General features: G+C 40.5%; 1 protein-coding gene and 1 long non-coding RNA gene across 2 annotated transcripts; one reads left to right on the forward strand and one right to left on the reverse strand.

The window, feature by feature from the left end:
• Nucleotides 1–304: 304 nt before the first annotated feature.
• On the reverse strand, nucleotides 305–19,614 carry CD83 (CD83 molecule). Its single transcript, XM_019543683.1, has 5 exons — nucleotides 19,530–19,614; nucleotides 19,278–19,408; nucleotides 5,317–5,539; nucleotides 5,108–5,205; nucleotides 305–2,484 (listed from the first exon to the last, which is right to left on the reverse strand). The coding sequence occupies exons 1-5, from the start codon at nucleotides 19,570–19,572 to the stop codon at nucleotides 2,326–2,328; spliced, it is 654 nt and encodes a 217-aa protein (XP_019399228.1). The 5' UTR covers nucleotides 19,573–19,614; the 3' UTR covers nucleotides 305–2,325.
• Nucleotides 13,422–19,369, forward strand: LOC109315796. Its single transcript, XR_002102620.1, has 5 exons — nucleotides 13,422–13,640; nucleotides 14,444–14,500; nucleotides 16,095–16,144; nucleotides 16,787–16,958; nucleotides 19,288–19,369. It is a non-coding gene; the product is annotated as an uncharacterized LOC109315796 (long non-coding RNA).
• Nucleotides 19,615–25,657: the final 6,043 nt, after the last annotated feature.

Below are 25,657 nucleotides of genomic sequence, written 5' to 3' on the forward strand. Positions count from 1 at the left end.
AGCAGGGAACAGGGGACACTCTGTTTACCAGGGCACCCCCCCGGGGTTACCTGAAATAATGGCCACAAAGTGAAGGAGAACAGATTTAGATTGGACATAAGGAAGAAATTCTTTATAGTAAGGGTTGCCAAAATATGGAATGGGCTTCCAAGGGAGGTGGTGCTCTCCCCTACCCTGGAGATGTTCGAGAGGAGATTAGACAGGCATCTGGCTGGGGTTACCTAACCCGCCAGTGCTCTCTCCTGCCTGGAGCAAGGGGTCAGACCTGATGATCTACCAGCTCTCTTCTGACTCTAGAAATCTATGTATCTATTCTTGACTACATCCAGACTTGTTCTGAGCCCAGGGAGGGTATTGGAGCAGTATACATTCATGTACTGTTCTTGCTACTACCTGCCAAATGTTCATGTTACAGTTATTGGTGTCCTTGGTTTTGGTGGTCTAAATGAGGCAGTACACAAGTTATCTATCAACAACTGGAAATGTGTATTTTAACTGAAGTAGAACTTTGAGACACAATTAAATGATTATTATTGTTAATAGCAACAACTTGGAAATGCAAAAAATAAATGATGACAATCTGTTTTATAGATACCTGCTTTAACTCATACAGAACAGACTGGGTGAAGCATCTAAATCAATTAAGTAATGCTGTTCATTCTAAAATAATATGCATTTAATATGGTATTTTTATTTTTCATACATAACACACAGGAATACACATGGTAATTAACTCTGATTTTTTATTTGACATACGGTACAAGCATTTATAGGTAAAAAACAATTATAAAAAAACAAATATACTAAATAAATACTATATTCACCCTGACCGTCCTTTCAACCACCAACTGAACAGGAATCTCTTCCAATTAACTCAGCTCAAATCTTTAATAGGCTGAAAGGGGGCACTGATGAGCGCCTACTATGTTTTCCTCCTAGTAACCCTTCATATACAGATAAAACATCTCTGTCTTTAAACAGTCTAGAATTACAAAACAAAACAAAACCAACCCTCCGGGGAAAAAAATCCCAAACAAAAAAAAGCATGCTGCATCAATGAGTCCATTTGGCTTCTTACGAAATGTTTTTAATTATTTCAGTTGTGATTGCACATCTTCCATGATGTGTCACTCATCCCACAGACCTTCTCCTCATGTACAAACAGCTCAAGTCCTTCTAAAACCCTCCTCCTTTAACTTGTATCTAATGAGGAAGGGTCTGCCCTCTCAGATTGTTTCAGCTGAGGCTTGCAATGTCTCTTGTTGTCTGTGGTTAAACATGACAAGTCTTCCTTCCCTTGGGACAGGTACCTACAGTTAGCTTTTCTAGTATCCTTATTTCTTGTACACAGCTTATACCATGAATACTCATGAAGCCCAATTGTTCCAGCTCATCTAAGATCTCTTTGCCAACTCAGTATGTTCTAAGGAACCAGATGGCTGATTTTGCATGCCATAGGCTCTATGCACCGTTGGCATCATTCCATTGATTTAAACCAAGGATAAATTTTGGTTTCATTTATTTTATGAAACCATCCATTTTTAAGCGTCTTTGACTTTCACATGATGCTTCACTGGTCGGGTTTTTTGGGGGGAGAAAAAAGAACAATTACTATGTATCAGTGTTTAAATGAACAGTTTCTGAATTAAAGGTACTTTTTAGTCCCATTTTTAGCATAGAACTCCTGCTACTCTTGCAGTAGCAGGACAGTCTGCACACTAAGCAAAAATTTTCAGGTTGTTTTCTGACGTTTTTCAGGGGTCCCTTGGAGATTTAAGAAACACCTGGTCTGATCTGGTGAAAATGTAGGACGATGTTATACAGAGTTATTTACATCAAGAATCGTAACTGGGTGTCCAGAGTAGAAAAAGTCCTACCTGTTTCATTCTCTGAAAACAGAGCAGCAACTGCTGTGTGCGATTTTGAAAGAGCAGAGGTATTAGTTCAGTAAATAACTCTATCCCCCAAATATAAGCTGCCACATTCTTGCTATAGTATAGTCTTCATGTGGTAAGAATAGCCACCTCACTCCAAACAAGACAGCTTTTGATGGATTGAAGAAATAGTATGTGCTAACATAGTTGCCTTTCAAGATAGTTGTATAGCTGCAGTGGTATTTGTTAGTCATGTTAAATTCAAGAATTATTGTAGTGTATGAAAATGCTCTTCGAAGACTTGTCCAGCGCAAGCAGATAGCTGACAGATCACCCAGACAAGGCTTTCCTGAAGAGGCAATGTGTTAGCTTTTGTTCTCTCCACATTGCCCAACCATCCATCTTCATGTCATGTTTATTGATGAACCCACGGTGTCTTAACAACATCAACTTAGACAGAACTCCAATTAAGTCCATTTTTGCCAGTGTTGCTGCTGTCTAAATGCTGGAAAGTCATCATTTCTTGTGCACTGACAAGGGTAAGTGTGTGTTTCTTTCCTCTTCTTCCTTTCTGATAATCTGAAAACAAGCTTTCTTTTCTTAGACATTTCTAAAACCAAAAAAAGAAAAGCATAATTAGAATTTTTTTCCTTTCTGAATTCATTTGAAAGCAGGAATTATACATTACAGTAGGTGTTAAGAAACTTGAAATTCACAGCACTAACCAGTTAATGAGAATGTGTTTTTCATTCATTTCCCATGAAACAGTGGCTCAAATCAAAGGAAAGGGGTTTTTTTTATTATTATTCACCTTCTCTTGCTTGCCCACTAATCCAAAGATTTCATATGGTAAGAAGACCTGGATACCAGGGGGGAAACTTATTTTTAATTTAATGTTGATTAAATGGGTCTCACATTGGTGATCTTTCTGAAGAGTGACAGTGTGAACCCGACCAGCTCTCTAAGAGCTTCATATCCGATCAGGTTTCAACAGACTTGCTTCCATCTGGCTTGTATACCAGGTCCTGTCTGAGATATTTTCATCAAATTATCAACCTTAAATCTTAATAAAGCCCCTATCCTGCTTTCAGTGCACACTCATAATTGCCAGTGTGTTTAGTGGGAGTTGCACACACAAAGGAATGATGAGACTTTTATAAAAACTTGTCAGACATATTAAACAGTAAAGTTCTTTTCATAGATTAAGGCAGTATTAAACATTGATGAAAGATGACTCATTGTCTCTGAGATTGGACTCCCATACTTGTGGAGTATCTCATGTAGTTTTTCATAAGGATGATCACCTCCAGGATAAGGCTTGGATTTTTTTTAGCCATACAACTTCCAGTGTAGCAAATGGGATGCACAGCTTTTATATATGGAAATGAAGGGTCCTTATTAGTAGAATGGAGCACTTCCAGGACACAGAGCAGAACAGGGACAACTTTTTCATGAGTGATATACTTGCTTTCATAATTTCATTTTAACAAATTCCTACAAGATTTATCATGTCAAACTTTATTCTGAACAGCACAAATTACTGGAAGAGACTGTCAATCTAAAAAAGAGACAGACCGAAGTTTAATTGCTCCCTGAAGATATATCAGAATCTACATTTAGCTACACCTAATTGGATATTCTCCAATCAGATAGCATTTACGATTTATCTGTCAATGAGGAAGACAATAAAGCCAAAGTAATGTAGTCAGGAAAACTTAAACACAATCTGTGGAGGCTTGAGAGGTTCTTTGTAAAAAAACCAAATCTCTTATAGGAGGGAATAGAATCATTGTTTAAAAATATAACTCGCACTGTCCTGTACTAAAACCTGAGGCACTTTCTGTCTCAAGGTTATAGACTACAGACCTCTTATTTTTATGCCAGAGGAGGTGACAGCACTAACAAGGCAAACAAAATTCCTGTCTATTTAGCTTCTTAAAAATGTCTCTTCTTTCCACCTTTCACACAATTACCTTTCAAAATGAAGTGCCTGGACACACAATACACTCAGATTCCTGTATTTGACATCACTTCTGTATGCTAATGTAAACTATTCCAAGATCTAGGGGAGAGAGATGAACAGTGCTCCCTGAGGTACAGTTAGTGCTATTACAATCCCTTGCCACTAGCTGGCTGGGAACACACAGTTGGCTGCTTTCTGTAAATAGCCACCTTGAGATAAGCCGTGTCTATTGCTGTCATGTACGCTGATGTAACTGACCCTGGTATAGTTTTGCTCCTGATTTTTCCTAAAATAATTCTCCAGGTTCAAATAAATTTCACCACTACAGGATTATATATAGTATCGTTGCTCCTTTTTTACAGCAGTGTAAACATATTGTGGGTTTAGAGTTTAAGTGTGCAGATAAAGCTATTGTTCTCTGACTCTTACTCTTCCTGCCAGACTTTGGAGCTGGAATTTACATTACATAGTATTTTTGTGTTGTGCGTGGGTTTTTTCCCTTCATTCTATAAGAAGACTCATACATGGAAGAACTGTGCAAATCTCAGTAGGCCAAATAAGTGGATTTTATATTGTTCTTTGAAGGGGCTGTAACACATATTCCAGTCCAAAGCTACTATTTTCAGTACCTTTGTTTATAACACTCCTTTCCACTTCACTGTTTACCATGCCAATATTTCAAAATGCTTTATAGATATGTAATGATAAATATTAATCTGTTTGGCCTCCCTCTAAAAGGAGATCACCCATGTTTTACAGATACGGAACAAAGGAAATATCTTGTGGATTTTAGTGAGAAAGTATCAAGTCCTGGGTGTGTACATTAAGTAACGTACAATGCATCAGGCAGAAGGTATGTAGTATAAGGAAAAAGGGATCTCAGAGGTCTCTTGCTCAGCCTTGGACAAATTCTGTTTCTAAAGACGTGACTGTTTCCTGACATAACCCACTGATGTTAATGGCCTTCCCCTGAATTTATATTTGATGTAACTTCGAGCAGAAATGAGTGTCTGGGTGCAGAACATGGGCAGCATGCTGTGAGCCAGATGGCTGAATGAAGTGAATAAGTGCTTTATCTCTTGTCAGGCTTGCATTCTTTTGTGCCCCATGACCTCCACCCCCACCCCCCCCTCGGGTTCAATCAGGGTTTGGGGTTGGGGGAGGTGGGGGAGGGCATGGACATCAAGCATTGCAAACTAGCCAGAAATTGGGTATAGGAACCCATTTCTAACTGAGTTATTTTGTTAGGGTGATGCCAAAAATGACTTACGCAGGTAAAAATTATGAGCAGTAAGTAAAAAATCCCAAGGCAGGTCAGCAATAAAAGTTCTGTTTTGTATTTCTTAAATTTTTCATCTTCTGGGCAATCTGAAAAGCAAAATAAAATGAAGTGTGTGAAAGATGAATCAGTATTTCTGTTCACCTGTAACCACTGAGAGGTCATAGGAACCAATCAGTAGCCAAATGACCCAACCATACCTGTTATTTTGAGTGAGACTGTGCCACTTTCATTGTGCTTTTCAGTCGATTCCCGCAAAGTACACTTATATATTCCACTATTGTGACTGGTAGTGTTTTTGATCCTCAAGGAATAATTGGAGATCTCCAAGGATTCATTAAGATGCACGAGATCATAATATTTCACTTCATGCATGCAATTGTCCTGGACCATTTCTGTCAGCTCCTTACAATTTTCAGCAACCTGGAAAACACCAGCATAAGTCTACTGTGAGCAGTCTGGTCCTCTTCACCTTTAGGTCAAAAACATTTGATACAAATGCAGACTTGTTTTAAAAAATGCACAATATGGTGGAAGAAAAAGATAGCGCCAAAACATCCTAATATTTTTATGCCCCCAAATAATGAAGTTAACCTCATTCAATGTATTAGCATTTCCAATGGTTAAGAATATGTTTGTGCATGCAACTATTCTATATGGTTTTTTAACCTATGTAATCTGAATGTGTAGTGATTGGAGCTACAGTGCAATAAAAGGCTGTGGGCTGAATTCTTCTTCAAGGAAGCCAGTAGAAGAGGTGCAAGTGAACCTTTCTTGTGTTGTGCAGCTGTAGGAGAGCAGAACTCTATAACAAGGTTGTAGTATTGACCAAGAGAGAGGTGTTGCCATTGCACTGACACATCACCTCCTCCAGCTGCCTCCTGATGGCAGAACATCAGTGAAGCTCTGATGGGAATTAAATCTGCTCCCTCCTACAGAACCTGTGAGGAACCTGAGTGGGGGGCAGCAATGGAGATTAACCTTCTTTGCAGTAAAATCACCTTCCATGCCAGACATCCCACATGGTACAGGAATTTTTCCTATGCCAGTATTAATGAAAATGACCTTTTAAAACACAACTTGTCTCTAAGGGAAAGTGTATTTATTTTTGTCCTTGACTCATTATTGTAACAGATGTACAGATGTTTCTTCTTTGGACTTTATTTTCCAGATTGCCAAGGGAGAATGTGGAATCTCCATCACTGGAAGTTTTTAAGAGCCGGTAAAACTAAAATTTGGATGAGATGGTTTAGACTGAAATGATCCTGCCTTGAGTTGAGGGGGAGTTGGACTAGATGACTTCCTGAGGTACCTACCAGCCATATTTTTCCATTATACCATGATTCTATGTTGCATAAAGGATGTGAGCGAGTTTTGCTGCACTTTAGAAGCAATATTCACTTCTGCATTTCTTCATGTCTACTTACATTTAATTTACATGTTTACTACTTATTTCCTATGTATTTAGTAACTGTAACCAGAACACTCAGGACGCAAACAGAAGTGACCATTTTTGCCTGATCAGGCCACATAAAACAGTTTATAGCTGTGACTAAACACAAGTGTAGGGCTACAAACAGCTTCAAAAATGGCCAGTTGGGTGAAAATCTTACTCCTCATTGCATAAGGAGATATCAGATAAAGTCATTTCAAAATGTAGCATCTTCTGAAACTTGTGTCTGCGGAGCTCTCAACCTGTAGATGTTTTCAGAAAGGGAGGGGAGGAAGGGAGTTCAATCTGGGGGGTTTTTAAGCCTCCACGGAGGGTGGGGTGGGCTGGGTGTATTAAAGTCCCCCCTCCACCCCTGCCAAGGTGAGGAGGAGGTCCAATTTATGCACTCCACCCTTCAGCACCGGCTGGGGGGGTCCAAGAAGAAGCTCGCTCCACTGTCTTTCCCCGCTCCCATTCTGAAAACCAGGAGCACTGGCAGACAGCCTGGTAATTGCTATGGGAACCTGGCTGTAGGTTCCCAGCCCCAGCTAGATTCCCTTTCCCCCTGGAACCAATAGTGGACTTCTGTCTGTTCTGGGGTAACATAACTCAGAACAATTTACAGACATCATTGTGAGTTACAGCTGAGAGATGCATCGTTCCTGGCTCTACTGAGAGACTGCCAGAGTTCTGAGTGAATGTATTTCCAGAAACAGTTTCTAACATGGCTCTGCAGGATACCCTGGAAATGACAATTAATTTGGAATTGCTAAAAAGTTAGCTAGATAGATAGATAGATCCCTTGAAGTTCACTCCTGGGGACTAAGGCAGGTCACTCTTGGTGCATGGTCTCTAACTGATGAATTCAGTTCCTCTGGGAACTATCAGTGCCAGAGTCTGTTACCTTTCAGCACCAGCCTTGGTTTTTCAGTCAAGCTTATAACTAATCTAACCTATATCTTTGCTTGCTGACATTTTTTTGGGCTGTACCTTGACGTTTATTTTTATATTTACGATTCCTGCATCAGAGAACAAGTAATTATAATTAAACTAATACACTGATATTTAGGCTGACGGGGTCTGGGCTCCTTTAGAAGGGTGTGCACATGGAACATGCACAGATGTTCAAAAAACAACATGGGCCTGATACTCCCTGTTGCTCTGGCCCCTTCATACCAGTTATAACAATGGGTGAGGCGCTAGCATGGGCAGTTTCACTAGACAGGAAACGAATATTAAGCTCCAGGGTATTTTTCTTTGGATACCCTGGGTTTCTTTAATTTATTTGCAAAACACAAAGCAGAGTAGAGGGAAACAGCCGCTAGATGTTTTTCTGTTTTAATCAGCAAGAGGAGAGGAGAAGGCACATCCTTCCCCTGATTAACTCAGCTTCCCCTTACTGTTCTTTTCTCCTGCATAGCTGACAGGATCTGCTCCCCCTCGCAGGGTTTAAGGCCTTTACCTTCTCACATAGTGGTATATAGGGTAATCAGGGGCTGTCCACTTTCAGGAGAGGGACCCAACTCAGGTCCACTCTGATCTAAGGAATGAAGAGTTGATTTCTACCACATAAATGGTTTGGCCGTGCCTCTCTATTTAAATGCAAAATTGTCCATAATGCAATTAATTGGACCATCCTGGACATCATACCCATAGATTACAAATTCTAAGGCAGTGGTTCTCAACTTCATTAGACTTGAAGCACCCCTCAGGAAGTACCACCTCTTAGCTTTCACTTGTTTGTTGAATACAGAAAAATAATAGAGCAATTCTTGTGTTGCAGTGAACTCAGACTACAATAGGTCAGATACTTTGACACTTTGGATCCCTATTGGAAATCTCTGGGTTTATGCTGTGAATCATGTGTAGGCATTTACACACCTAACAGTGCTAATGGCACGCTTGTTGAGAATCACTGCTCTAGGGTCTGAGTTATTGGGTCATAACAATGCTTTTAAAAACTATGCTTAATGCCCAGATAATTTGAGTTCTTGTCTGTCATGTTGTGCAATTTTTGGATTCACTGACAGCAGATTATGATTAAGGCACAGTACTGTAATCGAGATCCAAGATGCCTTAACACTCTCTCACACTGTAATGTTAGGAGCACTTCCACTGAGGTGGGTGAAATTATGTTAACAACTCTGATACAACTGAGAAATAAACAATATCCATAGACTCCATTCTGGATCTGACACCAACTTCCTATGTAGACTTGGGTAAATGATTTAATCCTCCCGTGTCTCTTTTAAGGACAGAGGCATTAACTAGCAGTTTTGGTGTCCTGGGCAGACAGGCTAGAGAGTTGAGGAAGGAGGAGTACACCATATGGGATCCCTTGGGGATGACATTCTGGAGCGCCCTCTAAATCAGTGCCCAGGGCTGGTGCCCCATGCATACACCCCCAGCTATATGGCTGCTAAAAGAGGGCCAATAACCTCTTAGGGAGTTTGTGTGGTGGAAATAATTATTGGGTCCAAAGTTCTTTGAGATACTCAGTTGTCAGATGTGACTCTGAAATTCCAAAGTAGTAACATTAGCAGCCATAAGAGATAAACCAAACTCCTGTTTCATGTCTATTTTTACCAAAGAAAAACATGAGGTTCATATATAACACACATTTTAAAAAACGACTCTAAATTTTCTTCCACAACCAAGGTCCTGTTGTATACAAGCCTTTACAGCTGGGGAGAAAAACATTTCATATGAATGGTTCTTGTGTGGGCCCATCACACTTGTTTCATACTGTCTGATTTTCTCTGAGATCTCCTTAGCAGTGGAGCAATCCCACTGAATTTTTTAGGTTAGAGAGACCTCTGGTGGTAGTTTTAGAAATTTTACATAAAATATATGGCCCTCTACACCAATACGGCTACAATATAGCTACCACGTAAAATATATCATGTTTGGACACATCTTTCACAAGCAATTCTCTTATTGGGTGCTGAAATTCATTTTCACTGCACTCTTTATATATGTATATGCATGTGTCTAAATTATTATAATCACATTTATGATCATTATAGTGAGTATTATTCTAGTAATAACATTAGTTGTGATTATTATATAATATTGGTACAATATAATTATACACATATTATGTCATTGAATCTTCCTTCCTAAATTGTATCCTTACCAGGAAATATCTGAAGGCATTTAAAGGTTTGCATAGTGGTCTCGCTACATAGTCCACAGTCATTAAAGATAGAGAAATATTTGGAATCACGGCAGTAGTCATGCTGGCTCTTCAACACATGTCTATGTTAGCACCAACTTCTTATTCTCCCAAATCTAATTAAAATCACCAAAATGCCACTTAGTTTGCTGTCTCCTGTGAATACTTGGCAGACTCTTGCTAGACAGATCATTTAGCAGCTCAAGTTCCCTTGACAATCCAGTGCTAATTCATGCCAAGGCTTCTCCAGGTGATGCCACACTGCAGAGCACAAAGTGGATGCAATGAGTTTAACCTAATTAATTCTACCCAAGCTCAGTGGGTGTCCATTCAGAACACTGTATGTGTCTACAGTCCACACATTTCTGGACCATCCTGTTCTTCTTTAATCAGCCTCCAAATGTTTTCTGCCTTGATTTGTTTCATTTCTGTCCCAGGATAGAGGGGGCATGTTGACAAAGATGCCATGCATCCTCCTGATAATAAATTGGATGCATGAAAGGGACATGGGCTTTATAACTATTTTTCTTGTAAACCCTCTACCAAATTCAAAAGACAGATCATGAATCATGTTGGAACCTGTAGAAATACATCATTTGAAGCCTATTTACATAAAAATGGACTTATTATCATTCTGGCTGCTGAAAATTACTGAAGCAATTTTTTTTTCTGGGAAACAGGCACCTGCAGGCAGCATTCTCCTGTCTGCATAAAATAATCCATTAAAAAAAATTAAACAACAAAAGAAATTTGAGTTTATTTTTATTGTCACATTTACATTGGCCTGTGGCGACATTTTTGACAGGCTTCCAACTTTTCAGAAACCAGCCAGAGGGCTTACTCTGTTGTTTTCCATCACCTTGACGGCAATGAGGGGAGAAAATGCTGCTAAAATAGAGAAGCAAGAGGCAATCAACATATGGGCCTTCACCAATGAAGCAAATGAGCCTTTTTTTTTTCCAAATGCAGACCTTAAGAAAATATAATTGAATGGCCAGTTTCTATTTTTTTCCAGTATGGGAAAACAGATAGAAGGTAAAAACTGTTGAATCAGCCCACTTCATTGTTAATGGATTTTAAAAAATGGAAGGTTGTTCCTCTCCAAAACACACATACAAAACTGATTGACTATAATTTCTCTTTTGAAAATCATTGTAGACCAGGGCCTTTTAGTCTCTGTCTACATTGGTCAATAGCTATTCTCCTAAAATCACCTTATCATGTTCTAGACCAGTGGTTTTCATCCTGTGGTCCATGGATCTCACAGACTGTCTCAGGGGTATGTGAAAGATGACTATGAACAATCAAAAGTGTGAATGCCCATGCTGACAATTCAAAGGGGTCCACACCTCCATTTAAAATTTCCAAAGGGGTCCAACACCTCCATTCAAAATGTTTTAGGGGTCTGCAAATAAAAAAAAGTTTGAAAACCACTATTGTAGACTAAATGGGGCAGGGGAAGTTTTTTCATTCATTTCTTTTTTAACAGAATTGGCTGTATCCTACCATGTGAAGCACTGCTTAGCCAGAGCTGTATTTTAAACTGTTTTGAAACAAGGCTATGGAGTCCTAAGTTCTGAAAAGTGTCTTACCTTTTTAAAATAATACACAAAAGCAAATTTTTATTTCCTTCCACTGATGCAAGCCCCAACTGGCTCCATTATTTTCCTGAAATTATCAGTTCAGACTAGTTTAACAGAAAGTAAAAGCCAGGGCTTTTTACCCTTCTGGATATAAGGGAGAAAGGAAACTATACTAGAAAAACTCTGCTCCAACTTAATGAGTTTCTTAGAGTACTTTGTGGCTAATAGGTTGGGTTAGTAATTTATAATACCATAATTTACTAGATTAATGTTGCCTCTCTTTTTTTGCTTTTAAAATTGATATTCCCAAATCATCCACAATTCAAAGTTATATGCAGAATAATATCTACAGATAGCTCTAGTTTTGTTTGCAAGGTGTTCTGTAAACAGTTTACAATGAAAAGTTATGTGGTTTTCACTGACTTTCTGGGTTGCATGTGTTGTTGCTCTTTGACTGGACAAATATCCCTTTCAAGTAAAGGGAAAGTAACCGTGGTTCCACATTTTTTAAATTCATTTTCTACAAGTATGTCTCCTTTAGCCAACCAAAACAAGAATTGCTTTCTAGATCACAGGTGGAAAATTGAGGTGGGGGTTAGCAAATAAGTTGTTTTACATAAATGATCAGACACCCGCCATAAATGAAATTCACCCCAATGTAGCGGCTGTGCATACAACTCACTGTGCTTTGGCAGAAATAATCAATTAAAACTTAATTTTATTAAATGTGTATGAAAAAAATGGCTATTCAATTAACATACTCTCTCCAGTCTCATCAAATGGCTTTTTTCATAGCACTTCCCTTCAGCTACGACTACTGTGGCTCCTAGCTACATTAAACTGCCGATATAATCCCCATCCATCATAAAAACAACCTTTTATTACATGCAAAATGGTACAGCTCCAAGGCTGATGTCAGAATGAAGGTGGAATGTATTAACATTAACATTGTTTTTTCTGAGGGTAGGATAATTATAAAAATGATTTAATTTAAAAAATTGCCAGCAATAAGACAAGTTTATTGAATGTATGACTTTCAGATTGTTTTTCTTGATGTAAAACATGTATATTACCATGAGGCATTGATTTTCATATACCAAGTTGGTAGAATTTTAAGTGTCTGGTGGCCAGTGTAGAATGAGCTGAAACTGGACTGAGACTACCCGAGAGACAAGCTTTTCGTGCCTTCCTAGACCCTTGGCACTAACTAGTTTTCTTAAGGACTGCTGCAGTGAAGAGGCCAAGGACCGAGTGCAAAGGGAAAAGGCCTTTCTGATTCAGGCCTGAGATGCATTAGCAGGAGAGTAGTAGTAGTGTTGCTAGGGTTTATCTAATTTGAACCAGGATCTATCTCTTTCCCTACAACTTACTCTTGGTTAGTGTCCCTTACCCTATGAGTACCCCCATTACTTTCAAATTGCTACCTGGTGTAAGAAAGACTCATAGAATTTGGCTCAGTGATCCTCAACCAGCAAAGCACATAAGTACATGCTAGGATTCTTAAGAGCTCTGCCTATTGTAGGATCAAATCTTTAATGAAGAGAAGGCTTAGACGGACCTGAATTTACACCTGTCACTAACCCCACAGTAAATTTATTTTGTGAGGTCTAAGTGTTACAAGGTTTTCTGCTCCCTATTGTACTTGTGCAGAATCTATATGACTGGGCCTCAGAATGGCATCATGTGTATAGGGAGGGAGGGTGAGGAAGATAAACTAGGATTATCCCGTACAGCATTTCAGGTCAGGAGTATCTCTGGGAATTTTTACATATGTTCCAAGGGTGGTGGGGAGGTTGCTTTAATTAGAGCATCTTATGTATCAGCATCCCTGTGCTTTAATTACAGCATCTCATGTATCAGTGTCCCCACACTTCAAAATGGCAGCATGGGCACTTTAACTATAGCTTGTTGAACTAGCTTTAGTTAAAGCACCCCTGCTGCCATTTTGAAGCATGGTGACACTGATACATGAGATGTAGAGGCTGCTGAAGTACACTAATTAGCACGCTCCAGGAGACTCAGTCCAGTCTACTCTGATGCACTGTAATTGTAGCCTCCCTGCACATCTACAGGCACCCTCTATTCCTACTCCCTGTGATCAGGCAGGGGGGCAGATAGGAGGTGAGGCCACTGCTCTTCCCACAATCAAACACTAAGCAACATGGAGCAAGTAGGATGTTGAGAACATAACCTCTCTGTACTCCAGTGCCTTTTCAAAGATACATAATGTATCCTGGTGGTCCCAAAGGCTGAGAAAGCTCAGTGTCTCCTCTGCAATCCTAGGGCCATGCCCAAATTGGCACAATCAGCTGTTGAGTATGAAGTGAGAAGGTGGTGAGTAAAAGAAAGTACATTTTGAAAAAGGATCGTTGTTGCTGTTGATTATGGTGATGGTGACAAGGTGTGATTCCCTTCATTTTTTCCCATTAAATCTTTCATTTTTAGAGACTGAAACATTTTTATTGGTGGTTGGGGAGGAGGGATGGACCCTGGTTGCTCATTTCTTTCCCTCCCTCTTCCAGAAGAAAAAGAAAGGATAATATGAGAATGTATTTTTCTACCAAAAACGTGATTTTAAGCACACACACAAATTGGTCAAATAGGTATTTCCCATTTTTTGTTTGTTCTTTTAAAACCTGACAAAGATTTTTTGACCAGATCTAGCTGGTCATAAATGGAGATAGCATTTGCCCTGTGTGTTTTAGGTACACAGATCAGAGAATACCAAATCAGATTTGTTATCAGATGCCTGTTTTGCTCATTTTTATCCAAGCGTTTTGCTTCTGAAAGAATCTAAGCATACTGAAATGCACAGATCTTGCTTTTCTTTTGCTTCATTTCTGTGGGAGTGCTACAGATTTGGATTCTTTTTCCACTGAAAAATGAGCTTTTCTCCTCCTCACCAAAAGTGGTTTTTAGATCAGGCTTTTCACAGGTGAAGCACTAATAAAGGAGATATCCAAACACCCACTAGATTCAAATTTGCATGTATTGAAATCCTGTTTAAAATTAATTTAATAGGTAACAGGTCTTAATTGTTACAACATATTTTATATTTTCAACTTACTGTATAAATAGCAGCTACCAAGTCCTCAACAGCCCAACAAGGCAAGTTAGTTAAGTTTTATTATTCACAGTTCTGTTTAAGAGATGGAACACAGAAACAAGGAACTTCATTTCTGCACTCAGTTCAAGTAAGGCACTCAGGTACTGTGACATAACGTTCAGATAGCGAACATGATAATTTCCCAGTGACTTTACAGGACGTAGGGGTGCTTAGCATCCCAGAAAGACTAAATAACACTTCTGTAATTACTCAACTTTGGACACTTCTGTTATGAAAAGTTTGCTCTCAGTACCTTGCTGAAGACTTCACAATGCTTGGTAACACAGCCAGGAACAGAGCATAACCACTATTGCCATTCAAACTTGTGTTCAGCCCAGTAGGCTCCACTTTCTCAAATATCTGAATAAAAACAGTTCTACTTGAGATAATTGACACAGGCGCTGATGCACCTTTTGCTCGTGCACCTGTATAACTTTGTGGCTTCAGTGTGATCACCTGTGTGCTGAATTATCCACAAGTATAGTTGTTTGCAGCCTGAGAAAGTTGTAGTGCTTAGTCAAAGTCAAGGTTTTCCCAAGCCTAACAGTCCATCCGGCTAGCATGATTACGCCATGCTGGTATCTACTACTGAGGACACACAGGATAGGGACAGAAATTACATGCAGTGATCAGAAACTGGTTTAAACCTGTAACAGAACAGATGGTCAGTGCACATGAACCAGTTTGAAAATGGCTGAAACTGGTTTGAGATAAACCTGATTGGATCATAGTGTCCTACCAGGGCCTGGCCACCAGAGCTCAGCTCTGTGGAAGGGAAGGGAGAGCTGCTCTAGAACCCCCCGGCTTCTAGCCTGAGCCACTGTACGCATGTGCCTGCATTTCTGGGATGTCTGTCTGGTTACAAAACTGATTTAACCTAGCCAGGTTGGACTAACCTGCAAAGATGGAATCAATTCAGGTTCAGGCTTTTTGAATGTCTGTCCCTAGCCACAAAGGTGAGTTGTGGCTTGCATCACATTTGACTGCTTTTGAGTCCCTAGCCTGAGTGAGCAGACCACTATTTAACCAGGGGGCAGCCTGCAGCACAAGTCCAAAGGAGGGTTCAAGATCACACCTCTGGCGGCGTCAGTGTATGGACCCAGCCCTGAAGCTGTACTTTGACCCCTTAAGTGCTGCCATATTATCCTCGCTTGATTTTTACATTAAAATAGTAATGCTAGATTGACACATGATGCTTTTAAAGACTGGGGAGGGACAGTTGTTTATTTTTTTTCAGATAAGACCCTAATATTTTAAGCTGCCATCTTTTAAAACAGGCCCTGACATTGTCAGGAAATGGCAATTATATCCTAGGGATGTATTATCCAAGCATTATTTCTGCACAAACAGTTGAATGCACTGCACTGTCACATCATCATCATTAAAAAAAAAAAAGCAGCAGAAGCCACAGGTTAATTGCTCACATTTACTGCACACTTCAAGGTGACCTCATACAAAAGATTAAGCGTAGCAGCTGTTTGAACTTTACAGGCTGAAATTTCATGCCATTTGTTGGAATTACTTTTTAATTAGCCCTTTGGGAGCTGTATGTGGTGTTTATTGATTAATCCTTTGGAAGCTTCTTTTTTTTTTATAACGGATTAATTCTATATTTGGTTGCCTCTTTCTGGTTGGTTTGTTTGTTTGTTTGTTTGATTCCCCCTTATCATGAATGGTGAGAGTGACACTCAGTTAACCAAGTGGAAGAAAGGACAGAGACATCCTAAGAGCTGTAAGTATTTTGCCGCATTCTTACCTGAACCTAAGTGACTAAAGAACCCATTCTCTTCTGCATGCATAACTCATGCACAGTAGCAGAGTAAGCCCATACCCCTATGATTAGACTCTGAAGTAAAAATAGGCATGTAAGTTAGCTATAACATTCACTTGGCTGTGTTGTTTCCTGAAAACCATGGCATGAGCTTTTATTATTATTAATCACGTTTACTATGGTAATGCCTATCCAAGAATGGTGCAGGCACTGTACAAACAGAGTACCAGACATTCACAGCCATTATAAAAGATGTAGTCTGAATAGACCAAGCTGATAAAGAGAGGTGGATCAGAGCAGGACATACAAGTAGTGTGAAGAGATATGTTATTACCACAGTTGGGGAAGGAGAGGGGAATGGCTTTGGGTTTTTTTTAAGGTGGGTTCAGTGAGGAGGGGATAAACTAAAAAGAAAAGTAAAGGGAGAGGGAACAGTAAAGGGAAAGGATGAGAAGGACAGGGCAGGGGAGAAGCTCTGGCCCCAAGGCTCTGCCTCCAACACACCTCCCTATCACGACATTGCAAAGAAAGGTTGCAATGTTGCCATCCAGGAACGCTTGTACACAAACAGTTCATCAAGTACCTGGGCTTCTGGGTTTACAGCCTCACTGCACCCCCATAGAAGTGTAAAGAGCCATAGGACAAAAGCAAATCAGACCTAAAATGTTTCCCAAGAATTCTTCCGCCACCATGATTGTTCTTGACTCTGATGTCTGGCCCCACCAACTCCCTCTGGACTCTGGAGAATATGCTTCCTGCAGGACCCTGCTTCCAGGTACTTCACTGATCATGACTGATCCCCTAAACCTGTCCTAAACCCTAAGGTTTTTGCCTAAAGACAGGGAAGTGGTACAGCATCTTCATAGGCATATCTAATATTTAGACATGGAGGGGTATGACAGATACAACCAGCACTGCAGCTCAGACCATGGGGGGGGGGAGTGGAACCCCCAAGCAGATGGGACAAACTGGGGGAGGGGCCAGGCAGACAGCAGGTACAGGAAGGCAGACCCACACATCCCTGGCTGACCTGGGGCTTGTGGGAGCCCCAGGACAACTCCTGCCCTGCTCCAGCAAGGGGCTGTAGGGAGTGGCTGTGTGGAAAGCCAGGCTCAGCCATGGACAGCAGTGTGGCAGTGGGTGCCACCCCACTTCCTGTACTTGTTCCCTGTCCACCCCCCACAGTTTCGCTTGCTGGCTGATGCAGGTAGGAAAGCTCACTGTGCTACACAGTGGAAGAGGGACACGCTGCCCCAACTCCCCCTTGTGTCCACCCCTGAATGTCTTATCTGGAGCTTTTTTTAACTTCTGCTGCTTTCCTATGCCAGTTGGGTGAAGAATTTGCAGAAGCCTGGCCTACGCCACTACCTGTTCTCACCCACTAACAGCCTGCCCTTGTTCACTTTCTCAAGGTCCATGTGACCTGTTTCAAATGGATTGCCTACAAAAAGACTCCTGAAAAATTGTACTTTTGCCTTTTAGAGCCTCCATGACATGCACAGGCACAGGAGGAGGCATGGGGTGTTAGTTAATTAGTCAATATTTATCTGTAAAATGCAAGTTTATCCAGTCTTTGAAATCAGATGGCAAAAAAGAAACAGGCTTATCTTGTGTTCACTGGAAAACTGTCCAAACCCACAAAATTCATAGTTTCATAGTTGGTAGGGACCTAAGCAGATCATCAAGTCCAACCCCCTGCCAAGGTCCTCTTTTTCCAGCAATCATTCCTATTCAACCCACCCTCTAAGGGAAACAATATTAGGATAGTGATGGGATAGCAAAGAAGAAGTGAGTAATTCTGGCCAAGTTATGTATGTATATAGATGTTTATTATGGTAACCACCTTAAAATAGAGCTGTTCCAACCACAGAACCTCAGACTAAATGTAGGACATGCACGTGAATCAAAAGCATTTACATAGCAAAAAAGTTTACCACAGTGAATTATTAGGACTTTCTCCCAATTAACCAATAAGGAAACTGAGGCCAAATAATGTCACACAGAAAGTAAGTTGCCCCTCTAACCATTGGACAATGCTGCCTTTGTTTCTGTAACAATTTCATCTTCAAAGTATATTATTAATCAATTAATTGATCTATTTGTTCTTAGTAGCCCTCCAAGTAGGTTGGTAAGAATCATATGAAAAATAGGGTTGGAAGGAGGATATCTAGTTCAAGCCCCTGTTCACAGAAGGTTTATAGGAATTCCTGTCTAAACCATCCTGAAATAATATTTTTTTAACCCACACTTAAAAGCAGAATCCTTATATTTTAAAAAGAGCAACACTGAAGCAGGGAGTCTAAGGGAAACTTTTTCTTAACTAAACAGAGTGATAACTCAGACCTTTACTCAATCTCTCCCAAAACATACCCCTTCTAAAGAACAGCAAATACTAACTTAGGCGTTATTGTTTAAGTAAAAGTCAATCCCCGTTTTACAGCAATGTCACTGGGTTCTGAAGTTAAAACGTCAGTACAAGAGTATAGCAAAGGGAGCAGTCTTAAAGACTGATGAGCAGGAGGTGAAGCAGTAGGATGTAGGACAGTGGTTCTCAATCTTTTTACACTCATGGCACCCCTGGATAGACTCACGGCACATTTTGGATAATGCTAGCTCTAAGTTTTCACTCTGTTTTTCTGCTTGCAAAAATATAATAGAGCATTTTTTTCAGTTGCAAAGAACTCAGAAAGACCACAACTATGGATTTCCATTTGAAATCTCTGGGTTTATCTTGTGAATCAAGTTTGTAAACCTATCAGGGTTAACATTATGTGGCACACTGTGGCACCCTTGAAAAGATCTGAAGACCCACCCCTACCCCCCACCCAGGGTTGAGAATCACTGCTATAGGATAAGAAGGTGGGCACCCTCTGAATTTTGATGCAGTGGGAACTGAGGACATCTGAAAGCAGGTAAGCAGAGAGCTTCAGAAAAGCAATGAATGAGGATCCAACTTATCTGAGTCAAACTATTGTAGGTAATACCTGCTAACTCCATTTCTCCACTGTTCTGGCATAAAGAAAACCACATATGACAGGAGAAAAAGCAGAGCTACTTCTCCAAGTCTACACAAGTCCCAGTAGCATCGACTTACTTTTTGCCAGGACACAGCTGTGTAGGTGACTTGGAGATCCTGAGGAGCTTGACAGGGCAGCAGTGCTTCTTCACCACATGTCACCACAATCTCTGAAAGTGCCTGGGGAGCCCCATGAATCAAACACCAAACTGTAAGACACAAGTACACACATTGTAAAAGATTAATCTAAACATTCTTGGTTTCCCAAAGAGCGCCCTATAAAAATTGCTGAGAAAAGTAAGAATCAAAAATGAAAAGCTTTCCATTTACCATTGCTTAGGATGACAAGCTGGGTGTAGTATACTGAAGGCATGGCTGGCTGCTGGCTTGAATCGAAGAGGAGCGCAAAGTTTGCTCTTTGTAGGAGGACTTGTGTGAGCAGAAGGAGGCAGCTGCTACTTCTACCACTGAGCAAACACCCCAGGAAAGGGACAGCTGGGGAATCCCCCTGAAATCCACTCCTCACAGAGAAAACCCCTGGGTAGATTATGCAGGCTCCACCTCTTCAGCTTGTTAGGGCTCTCCCACTTTTCCTTTAGCAGACAGGGCTTCCTCCCCTGCTTCTCTCTGCCGCTGAGCTCAACAGACAACAAAACTGGCCATTGCTGACAATGTGTGTCAGCCACAGTTGCTGCTGAGCAGGCAGCAGATGGAATTGAATGCAAGTGCAGCCAAGAATAAACCATGTTCAATGGCATTTCAGAACCCATTAGTAAGCCCCCAGGTTTTGACACCAGACAAACAACTCCGTGCATCACACACTGTAACTGGAGAGTTAACAATCCTTTTTCTATCATCCTATCCTTTCCATAAACTTATTCTGGCTCCTTTAATCTTCTGTAACTTTTATGACTCTATGCTCTGTCTTTAAGGGCTTGTCTACACAAAATTTTACCAGCTTAACTGGCGTCAAGTACACTGCTGTTATTATGCTAGTACAATTTTGCCTGTGCACATTCATATGCCACAGAAAGGGTACCTTTGTATGGTTTTGTTCATATTGTATTCAAAGCTCAGGAGAAGTTATACAACTATAGCGGTATAAATATAAAAATTGGTATATTAATTGGTTTAATAGATTTATAATTAGATTGGTAAAATTTCCCTGCAGAGACAAGTTAAAGTTTCTGGCATCAGATTCATTTTGACATGCTCTCTAACTTTCAGACAAAAAATGTCATTGCTTACAAGCTGTGCAAGCCCTCCCCATGGAAGTTTTTTGAGGAAGTTCAAATAAACATTTTATGAATCATGGAACTTTGTAAGATGCTGACTTCTTACTTTTTGTAAATGGTTTGGGCTATTTCTGTCCACTTACTAAATCAAATAACTTGTTCTAACTTAATCTATGCTGCTGCAGACAAGATTATCAGGAATGATTAGTGATTTATGGACTGTGCCTGGTCAAACCATATCAAGGTGAACATGTAGTACAATGCGGTTTCTAGTCCAGAAAGGGAGACTAGATAATGTAGTTTTGTGAGTCTGCTCTACATGGTGGATTGTAGAATCAGAGTCATAGAAAAGTAGGATCAGAAGGGACTTCAAGAGATCATCTAGTTCAACCCCCTGCTTATGTCAGGATCATTCTTCCCTAAGGCATCCTAGAAAAGTGTATGTCTAATATATTCTATAACTTCAGGAGCAACCATCACACACAACTACCAGGCATAAGGTCTGAAACGTTAAAATAATAATTTGTCACAGGTAAAGCAGGAGAATGAGGGAACTGTCAGTATCCTGCCACTGCCAGGACAAAAAGTAGCTTGTTAAATACAGTAAAAAAATCCAAGGAAGAAGATCATGTCCCTTGCTACAAAGAAGTCAAAAGCACTCACAGTCCTTGCCAATCTGACTGTGGGGTAAAATTCCTTCCTGATCCCAGGTGATCAGTCTTACCCTGACCAGAGGAGCTAGGCTGTTTAGCCAGAAACCTCTGGGACTTTTAGGTCACAGCAGGAACAGAAGTACATCCCTATCAAAATCCCCAGCTTGGGCTATGGCCATCACATAATGCTTCTGAGGAAGGAACCCCCCCCACACAAAAAACCAGCAACCCAAAACTCCCCTGAAAAGCTTTAGCAACAGGAAGGGGGAGACTATGCTTCCCTGGCCCTGTGTGACAACTAGCAATGCCCCAAAACATGAGAAAAACCAAACAACCCTCACTCTGCACTGTAGTCTGGGTACTGGAAAACAACTCCATGCATCACACACCATTACTAGAGAACTAAAAATCCCTTTTCTATCATCCTGTCCTTTCCATAAACTTATCCTGGTGCCTTTAATCTTCTTTTATAACCAGACTGGTTGTGGAGTTCTGCTTCATCCTCTTGCTGCCGAGCCTGGTTCCTCTTCAATTTTCACCTGCTCTGAGCTACAGAGCTCTTCTCATGGTCTCTGAGGAATGAGTTATGGTAAACCTCCTGGTTTCCAGCTGTTGCTCTTCACAGCATACTACAAGCATTGCTGTTCCTAAATCCTTCCTGACCAATACTTACCCAAACTCTTCTTAAAAAACTCCAATGAAGGAGATGCTACAACTTCCCTGGGAATTTCTGTTTCACTGCCTTACTGTTCTAACCATAAAAAAGTTTTTCCTGACATCCAACCTAAACCTACTTTGGGTATGTGCAATAATTACACATAGAAATTTAGAAGGTTAGGTCATGCAAAAAATGGCCACCTGACCTAACTTACTTCACCAACATGTGAACCTTACAGATAGATCCCTAGTTAGGTCAATCTAAGTGCCAAACTGTACCAAGGTTCCTGTCAAATGCCTCTTGGACCTTCCCCCCCCCGCCAACCCACAAGCCTCTTTGATCCAGCCAGCCCCAACCCCTGTGGACCTGCTAGCTCCTCCCAACCTTTCCCCGCTACCCCTAATTATTTACATCAGACTCCTAGCACAGGCGAAGGTTTGTAAAACTGGTACTTGATCTGCAATCACACTGCATGGTTGTAGATCAGATCTCAGGAACATCTGTACTGTTCTGCAATTAATTTTCAGGAGAAGAAATCAAGTAAGGAATCATTGAGTACAATCAGGCAGCCATTTTTCACCCAAACCATTTTGTTACATGTCCTGCCTGCTGCAGTGAGGGAGAAATCAGTCTCTGTCTTCATTATGGCAGGCTTTCTGATATTTGAAGACTGCTAACTATTATGTCCCACCTTAATTACCTTCCTAGATGAAGAACATGTAGGAGAAGGTGACCTACAGGGTAACCTAGAGGATCATAATGCCTAATGATTTTTGTGTCTCTTCTCAAAAGGCTTTTTGTTGTCAATCATAGTATGTAGTTATTAAAAGGAGAAGAGCTAGAATCTAGTCTGAGATCCTTTCCTGTTGCTTATTCCTGGGGAGAAGAATCTTCCCACTCAGCCCATGGCTACATAAGGGAAAAAAAACTTTTATAAACTGTGTTAACTAACACATTTTGACCAACAAAATAGTTACGAAAAATATTAGCCAGCATGACTTAAAATGGGAGTATCAAACATAAGGCCCATGGACCAGATCTAGCCTGTGGAGCCCAGATACCAGCCCCTGGTGCTGCCCCTGGTTCTGAATTGACCTGGAACGACCTCATGGGCAGGGCCCAGGACACACGTCCAAAGGCACCCCATCCAAACTGATTGAAGTAGTTTCCACATGTGGTATAGTCTCAGACCAGTATGTAGTGTGGCGCCCATTCCAGTCTCTCCCCGATCCATACCATACGTGGTGCCCACCCTGGCCACTCCAGGATCCAGAATGCACATGATGTCTGCCCCAGCCTTTCTGGGATGTGCACCGCACACAGTATGAACCCCAGAATGGGCACTGGATCTGGCACTGATGGGAGCAAGCAGACCAATCTGGCCCATGGACTTATGTAAGCTTGCTTTCTCAAAACAAAACAAACAAAAAGCAACAAAGCAAAATATGGAAAAGGAAACTGAAACTTCATTTGCTTCTGGTGGGTGAGATCATTTGGTTTCTAAACTTTCCCTGGCTGGGATTTTCCTTTGGGGAAACTTTGACTGTACTTTCCAGTCTGGGCTTTCAGTGTCCCCTCATATATACCTATCTACTGCCTTTGTAACACAAACCTGTCCTTATCTCTGCAATTATGGCAGCTTTTGGGTTTCATTTTTGGGTTTTCATTCATGTATGTGCATAAGAAGCTTTCAAAAATGTGAGAGTGAGTAGTAAGAGGGAAAAGAATATAACTTTTATTAGTTTTCAGAAGGGATGCATCCACATTTTTGCAGAGCTATAAGTAATTTCAGGAGCTTCATGGTTTCAGCCAAGGATGTAGTTTGCCATTAAAAATTAAAAGCATGTGAGAATGCTAGGTATCTTAGAGAAAGCTGGAAACTTCAGAATTGTGCCATTTTCAATGTTTATACAGACCTCAGCACACTGTTAGTTTTCAATAAATAGTAACATCAGTCTTCTTTCTCCTAACCAGATATTAGTTGCCAGCATATAAATATACTTAGTGCATCTTTTCACATAGTACATAAATTTGACTGTGTCCCAACATTTGTATAAAAGGATAGCACAACACATGCTTTCTCAAAGTTACAGATTCTTGACTTTCATGGGTTTAAAAAGCAGAGTTCACTACAAAGAAACATCAGAGAAATGGTATAACATAGCCAGTTGAAAAGAGAGAGAGAGAGACAGAGAGAGAGTGTGTGTGTATGTAGGACAGAATTGATGAATAATTTAGAATTAATAGGTTCCTATGTTGCCGTAGCATCTCAGTGCTTTACAGTCATGCATTAGGGCTAATAAAGAAACTCCAGTTTTTATTTGTAGTCAGTGGGAAGGTTAGGGTTTGCACATCAAGCTGTTGGAAGAGAAGTCATGCTTACTCTTTGATCTATTGGGGGCAAAGACTAGATAAAAAGTAGGTTTGTCCGTAGTGTCTGTATCAGCTGTACCTAATTCTGGATAATCTTAAAACCCTTAAGCAGGAATGAAAAGCTTTCAGCTGATAAAAGGACAAGCAGAGTTGTTGTTACTAATAAAAGCAGGAAGGTTTTGTCTTACATTGTAAAATATCAGTGCTTCTTAGAATTATTTTTTCAAACCACTAGGGAAATCTGTATCAGCTAAACTTTTTGTCTGTATTTTCTGGGGCTTACCAGAACAGAAAGATCAGCCTTGAGGCTCACCACACCAGCAATCCATGAGTCAAGGGCTGTAACTACTCTCATGTATGTAGATTACTTGGAACCTGAGGTTGGTACAAGTTTTTACGTACAACTTCCCCTCTTCCATCGTGCATTGCAGATGTTCGTTTGTGTTCTGCTTTTACCATCTGGATAGATCTGTCAAATCAGTGGGAATTTTACATGTTAAACCTAAGAACTGCTATACTGGGTCAGACAAAATCTAGCCAGTATCCTGTCTTTCACAGGAAAGGAAGGAAATCTTAGGATGATTCTAAGAAACGGGGCATGTGTAGAGTGATCCAGCCCAGCCCCTGCTTTATCCTCCCAGCTGCCAGCCACCATAAGGTTAGGAATACTCTCAGCTTGTGGGAACAAATGACTGGAATTCAGATTTAATGTGTGGATAAGAGGACTTTGCTGTGAGTTTTGGCTTCTATTCCTATTTCAGTCAATAACCCCACATTAAAAAAAATGACCTACTGGTTTGAGCTGCCCAGATTTTGGGGTGCCTGTTTTGTGACATATCAGGCTGATTTTTATAATGCTGTTCAATTGTGGTTGGCCTTATTTGTAATCAGAACCTCTAAAATACCTGAAATAAGGTGCTACCCCAAAATTACAGGCCAGTTTTTTAAAATATTAGCCCAAGAGCCTACTCCTTAGCTTGAATGGGAACATGCTTTGAGCAGGGGGCTGAATTATATGACCTCTCGAGGTCCCTACCAAACCTCACTTTCTATGATTCTGTGATTCTAGGTGTAAGTGCAGGGTCCATTTCTGCTGTTTCCTATTGAAACCTTCTGCTGTGAGCCTATTCTTTTGTTTATCTTTTTTATTCCCTATTAAGGTGCCTATTCACTTTCTGAAGTGGGGAAAAAAGACAGCAGAAGTAATGCTGAAAGAAATGATAATTTGCAGCCCATATTCTGCCCTGCAAGAGTGAGGAAGCTCTATTTCCTCCCTGTGTTTGTTTTGGATTATTCTTTTCAGTGCACAAGAATATTTTATGAAAAGTTGTCTTTCTGGTACACTAAGCACACAACTTCTATGGAAGTTAAAACTCAGAAATCTCTTCTCTCAAAGGGCTGTTGAGGTTTATATTTTTTTTCACTATTTAAATATAATGATGACCTTTCTACAACGCTTTAATGCTATATAAAAATGGGATGCAAACCCCTTACTCCAAACAGGGCATGTCACAAGGCAGTACCTACCCCAAGGAGGTA

This window comes from Crocodylus porosus, unplaced genomic scaffold, assembly GCF_001723895.1.
Source record: "Crocodylus porosus isolate Cpor-Errol unplaced genomic scaffold, CroPor_comp1, whole genome shotgun sequence".
Lineage (NCBI taxonomy): Eukaryota > Metazoa > Chordata > Crocodylia > Crocodylidae > Crocodylus > Crocodylus porosus.

Excerpts from the sequence above, each read along its gene's own strand:
- CD83 (XM_019543683.1), bottom strand. The coding sequence starts at position 19,572 with ATGCCTTCAGTATACTACACCCAGCTTGTCATCCTAAGCAATG. Across the intron at positions 19,409-19,529 it reads GCTTGTCATCCTAAGCAATG|TTTGGTGTTTGATTCATGGG; the intron begins GTAAATGGAAAG and ends TGTGTCTTACAG. Across the intron at positions 5,540-19,277 it reads CAGCTGTGTCCTGGCAAAAA|GTTGCTGAAAATTGTAAGGA; the intron begins GTAAGTCGATGC and ends GGTGTTTTCCAG.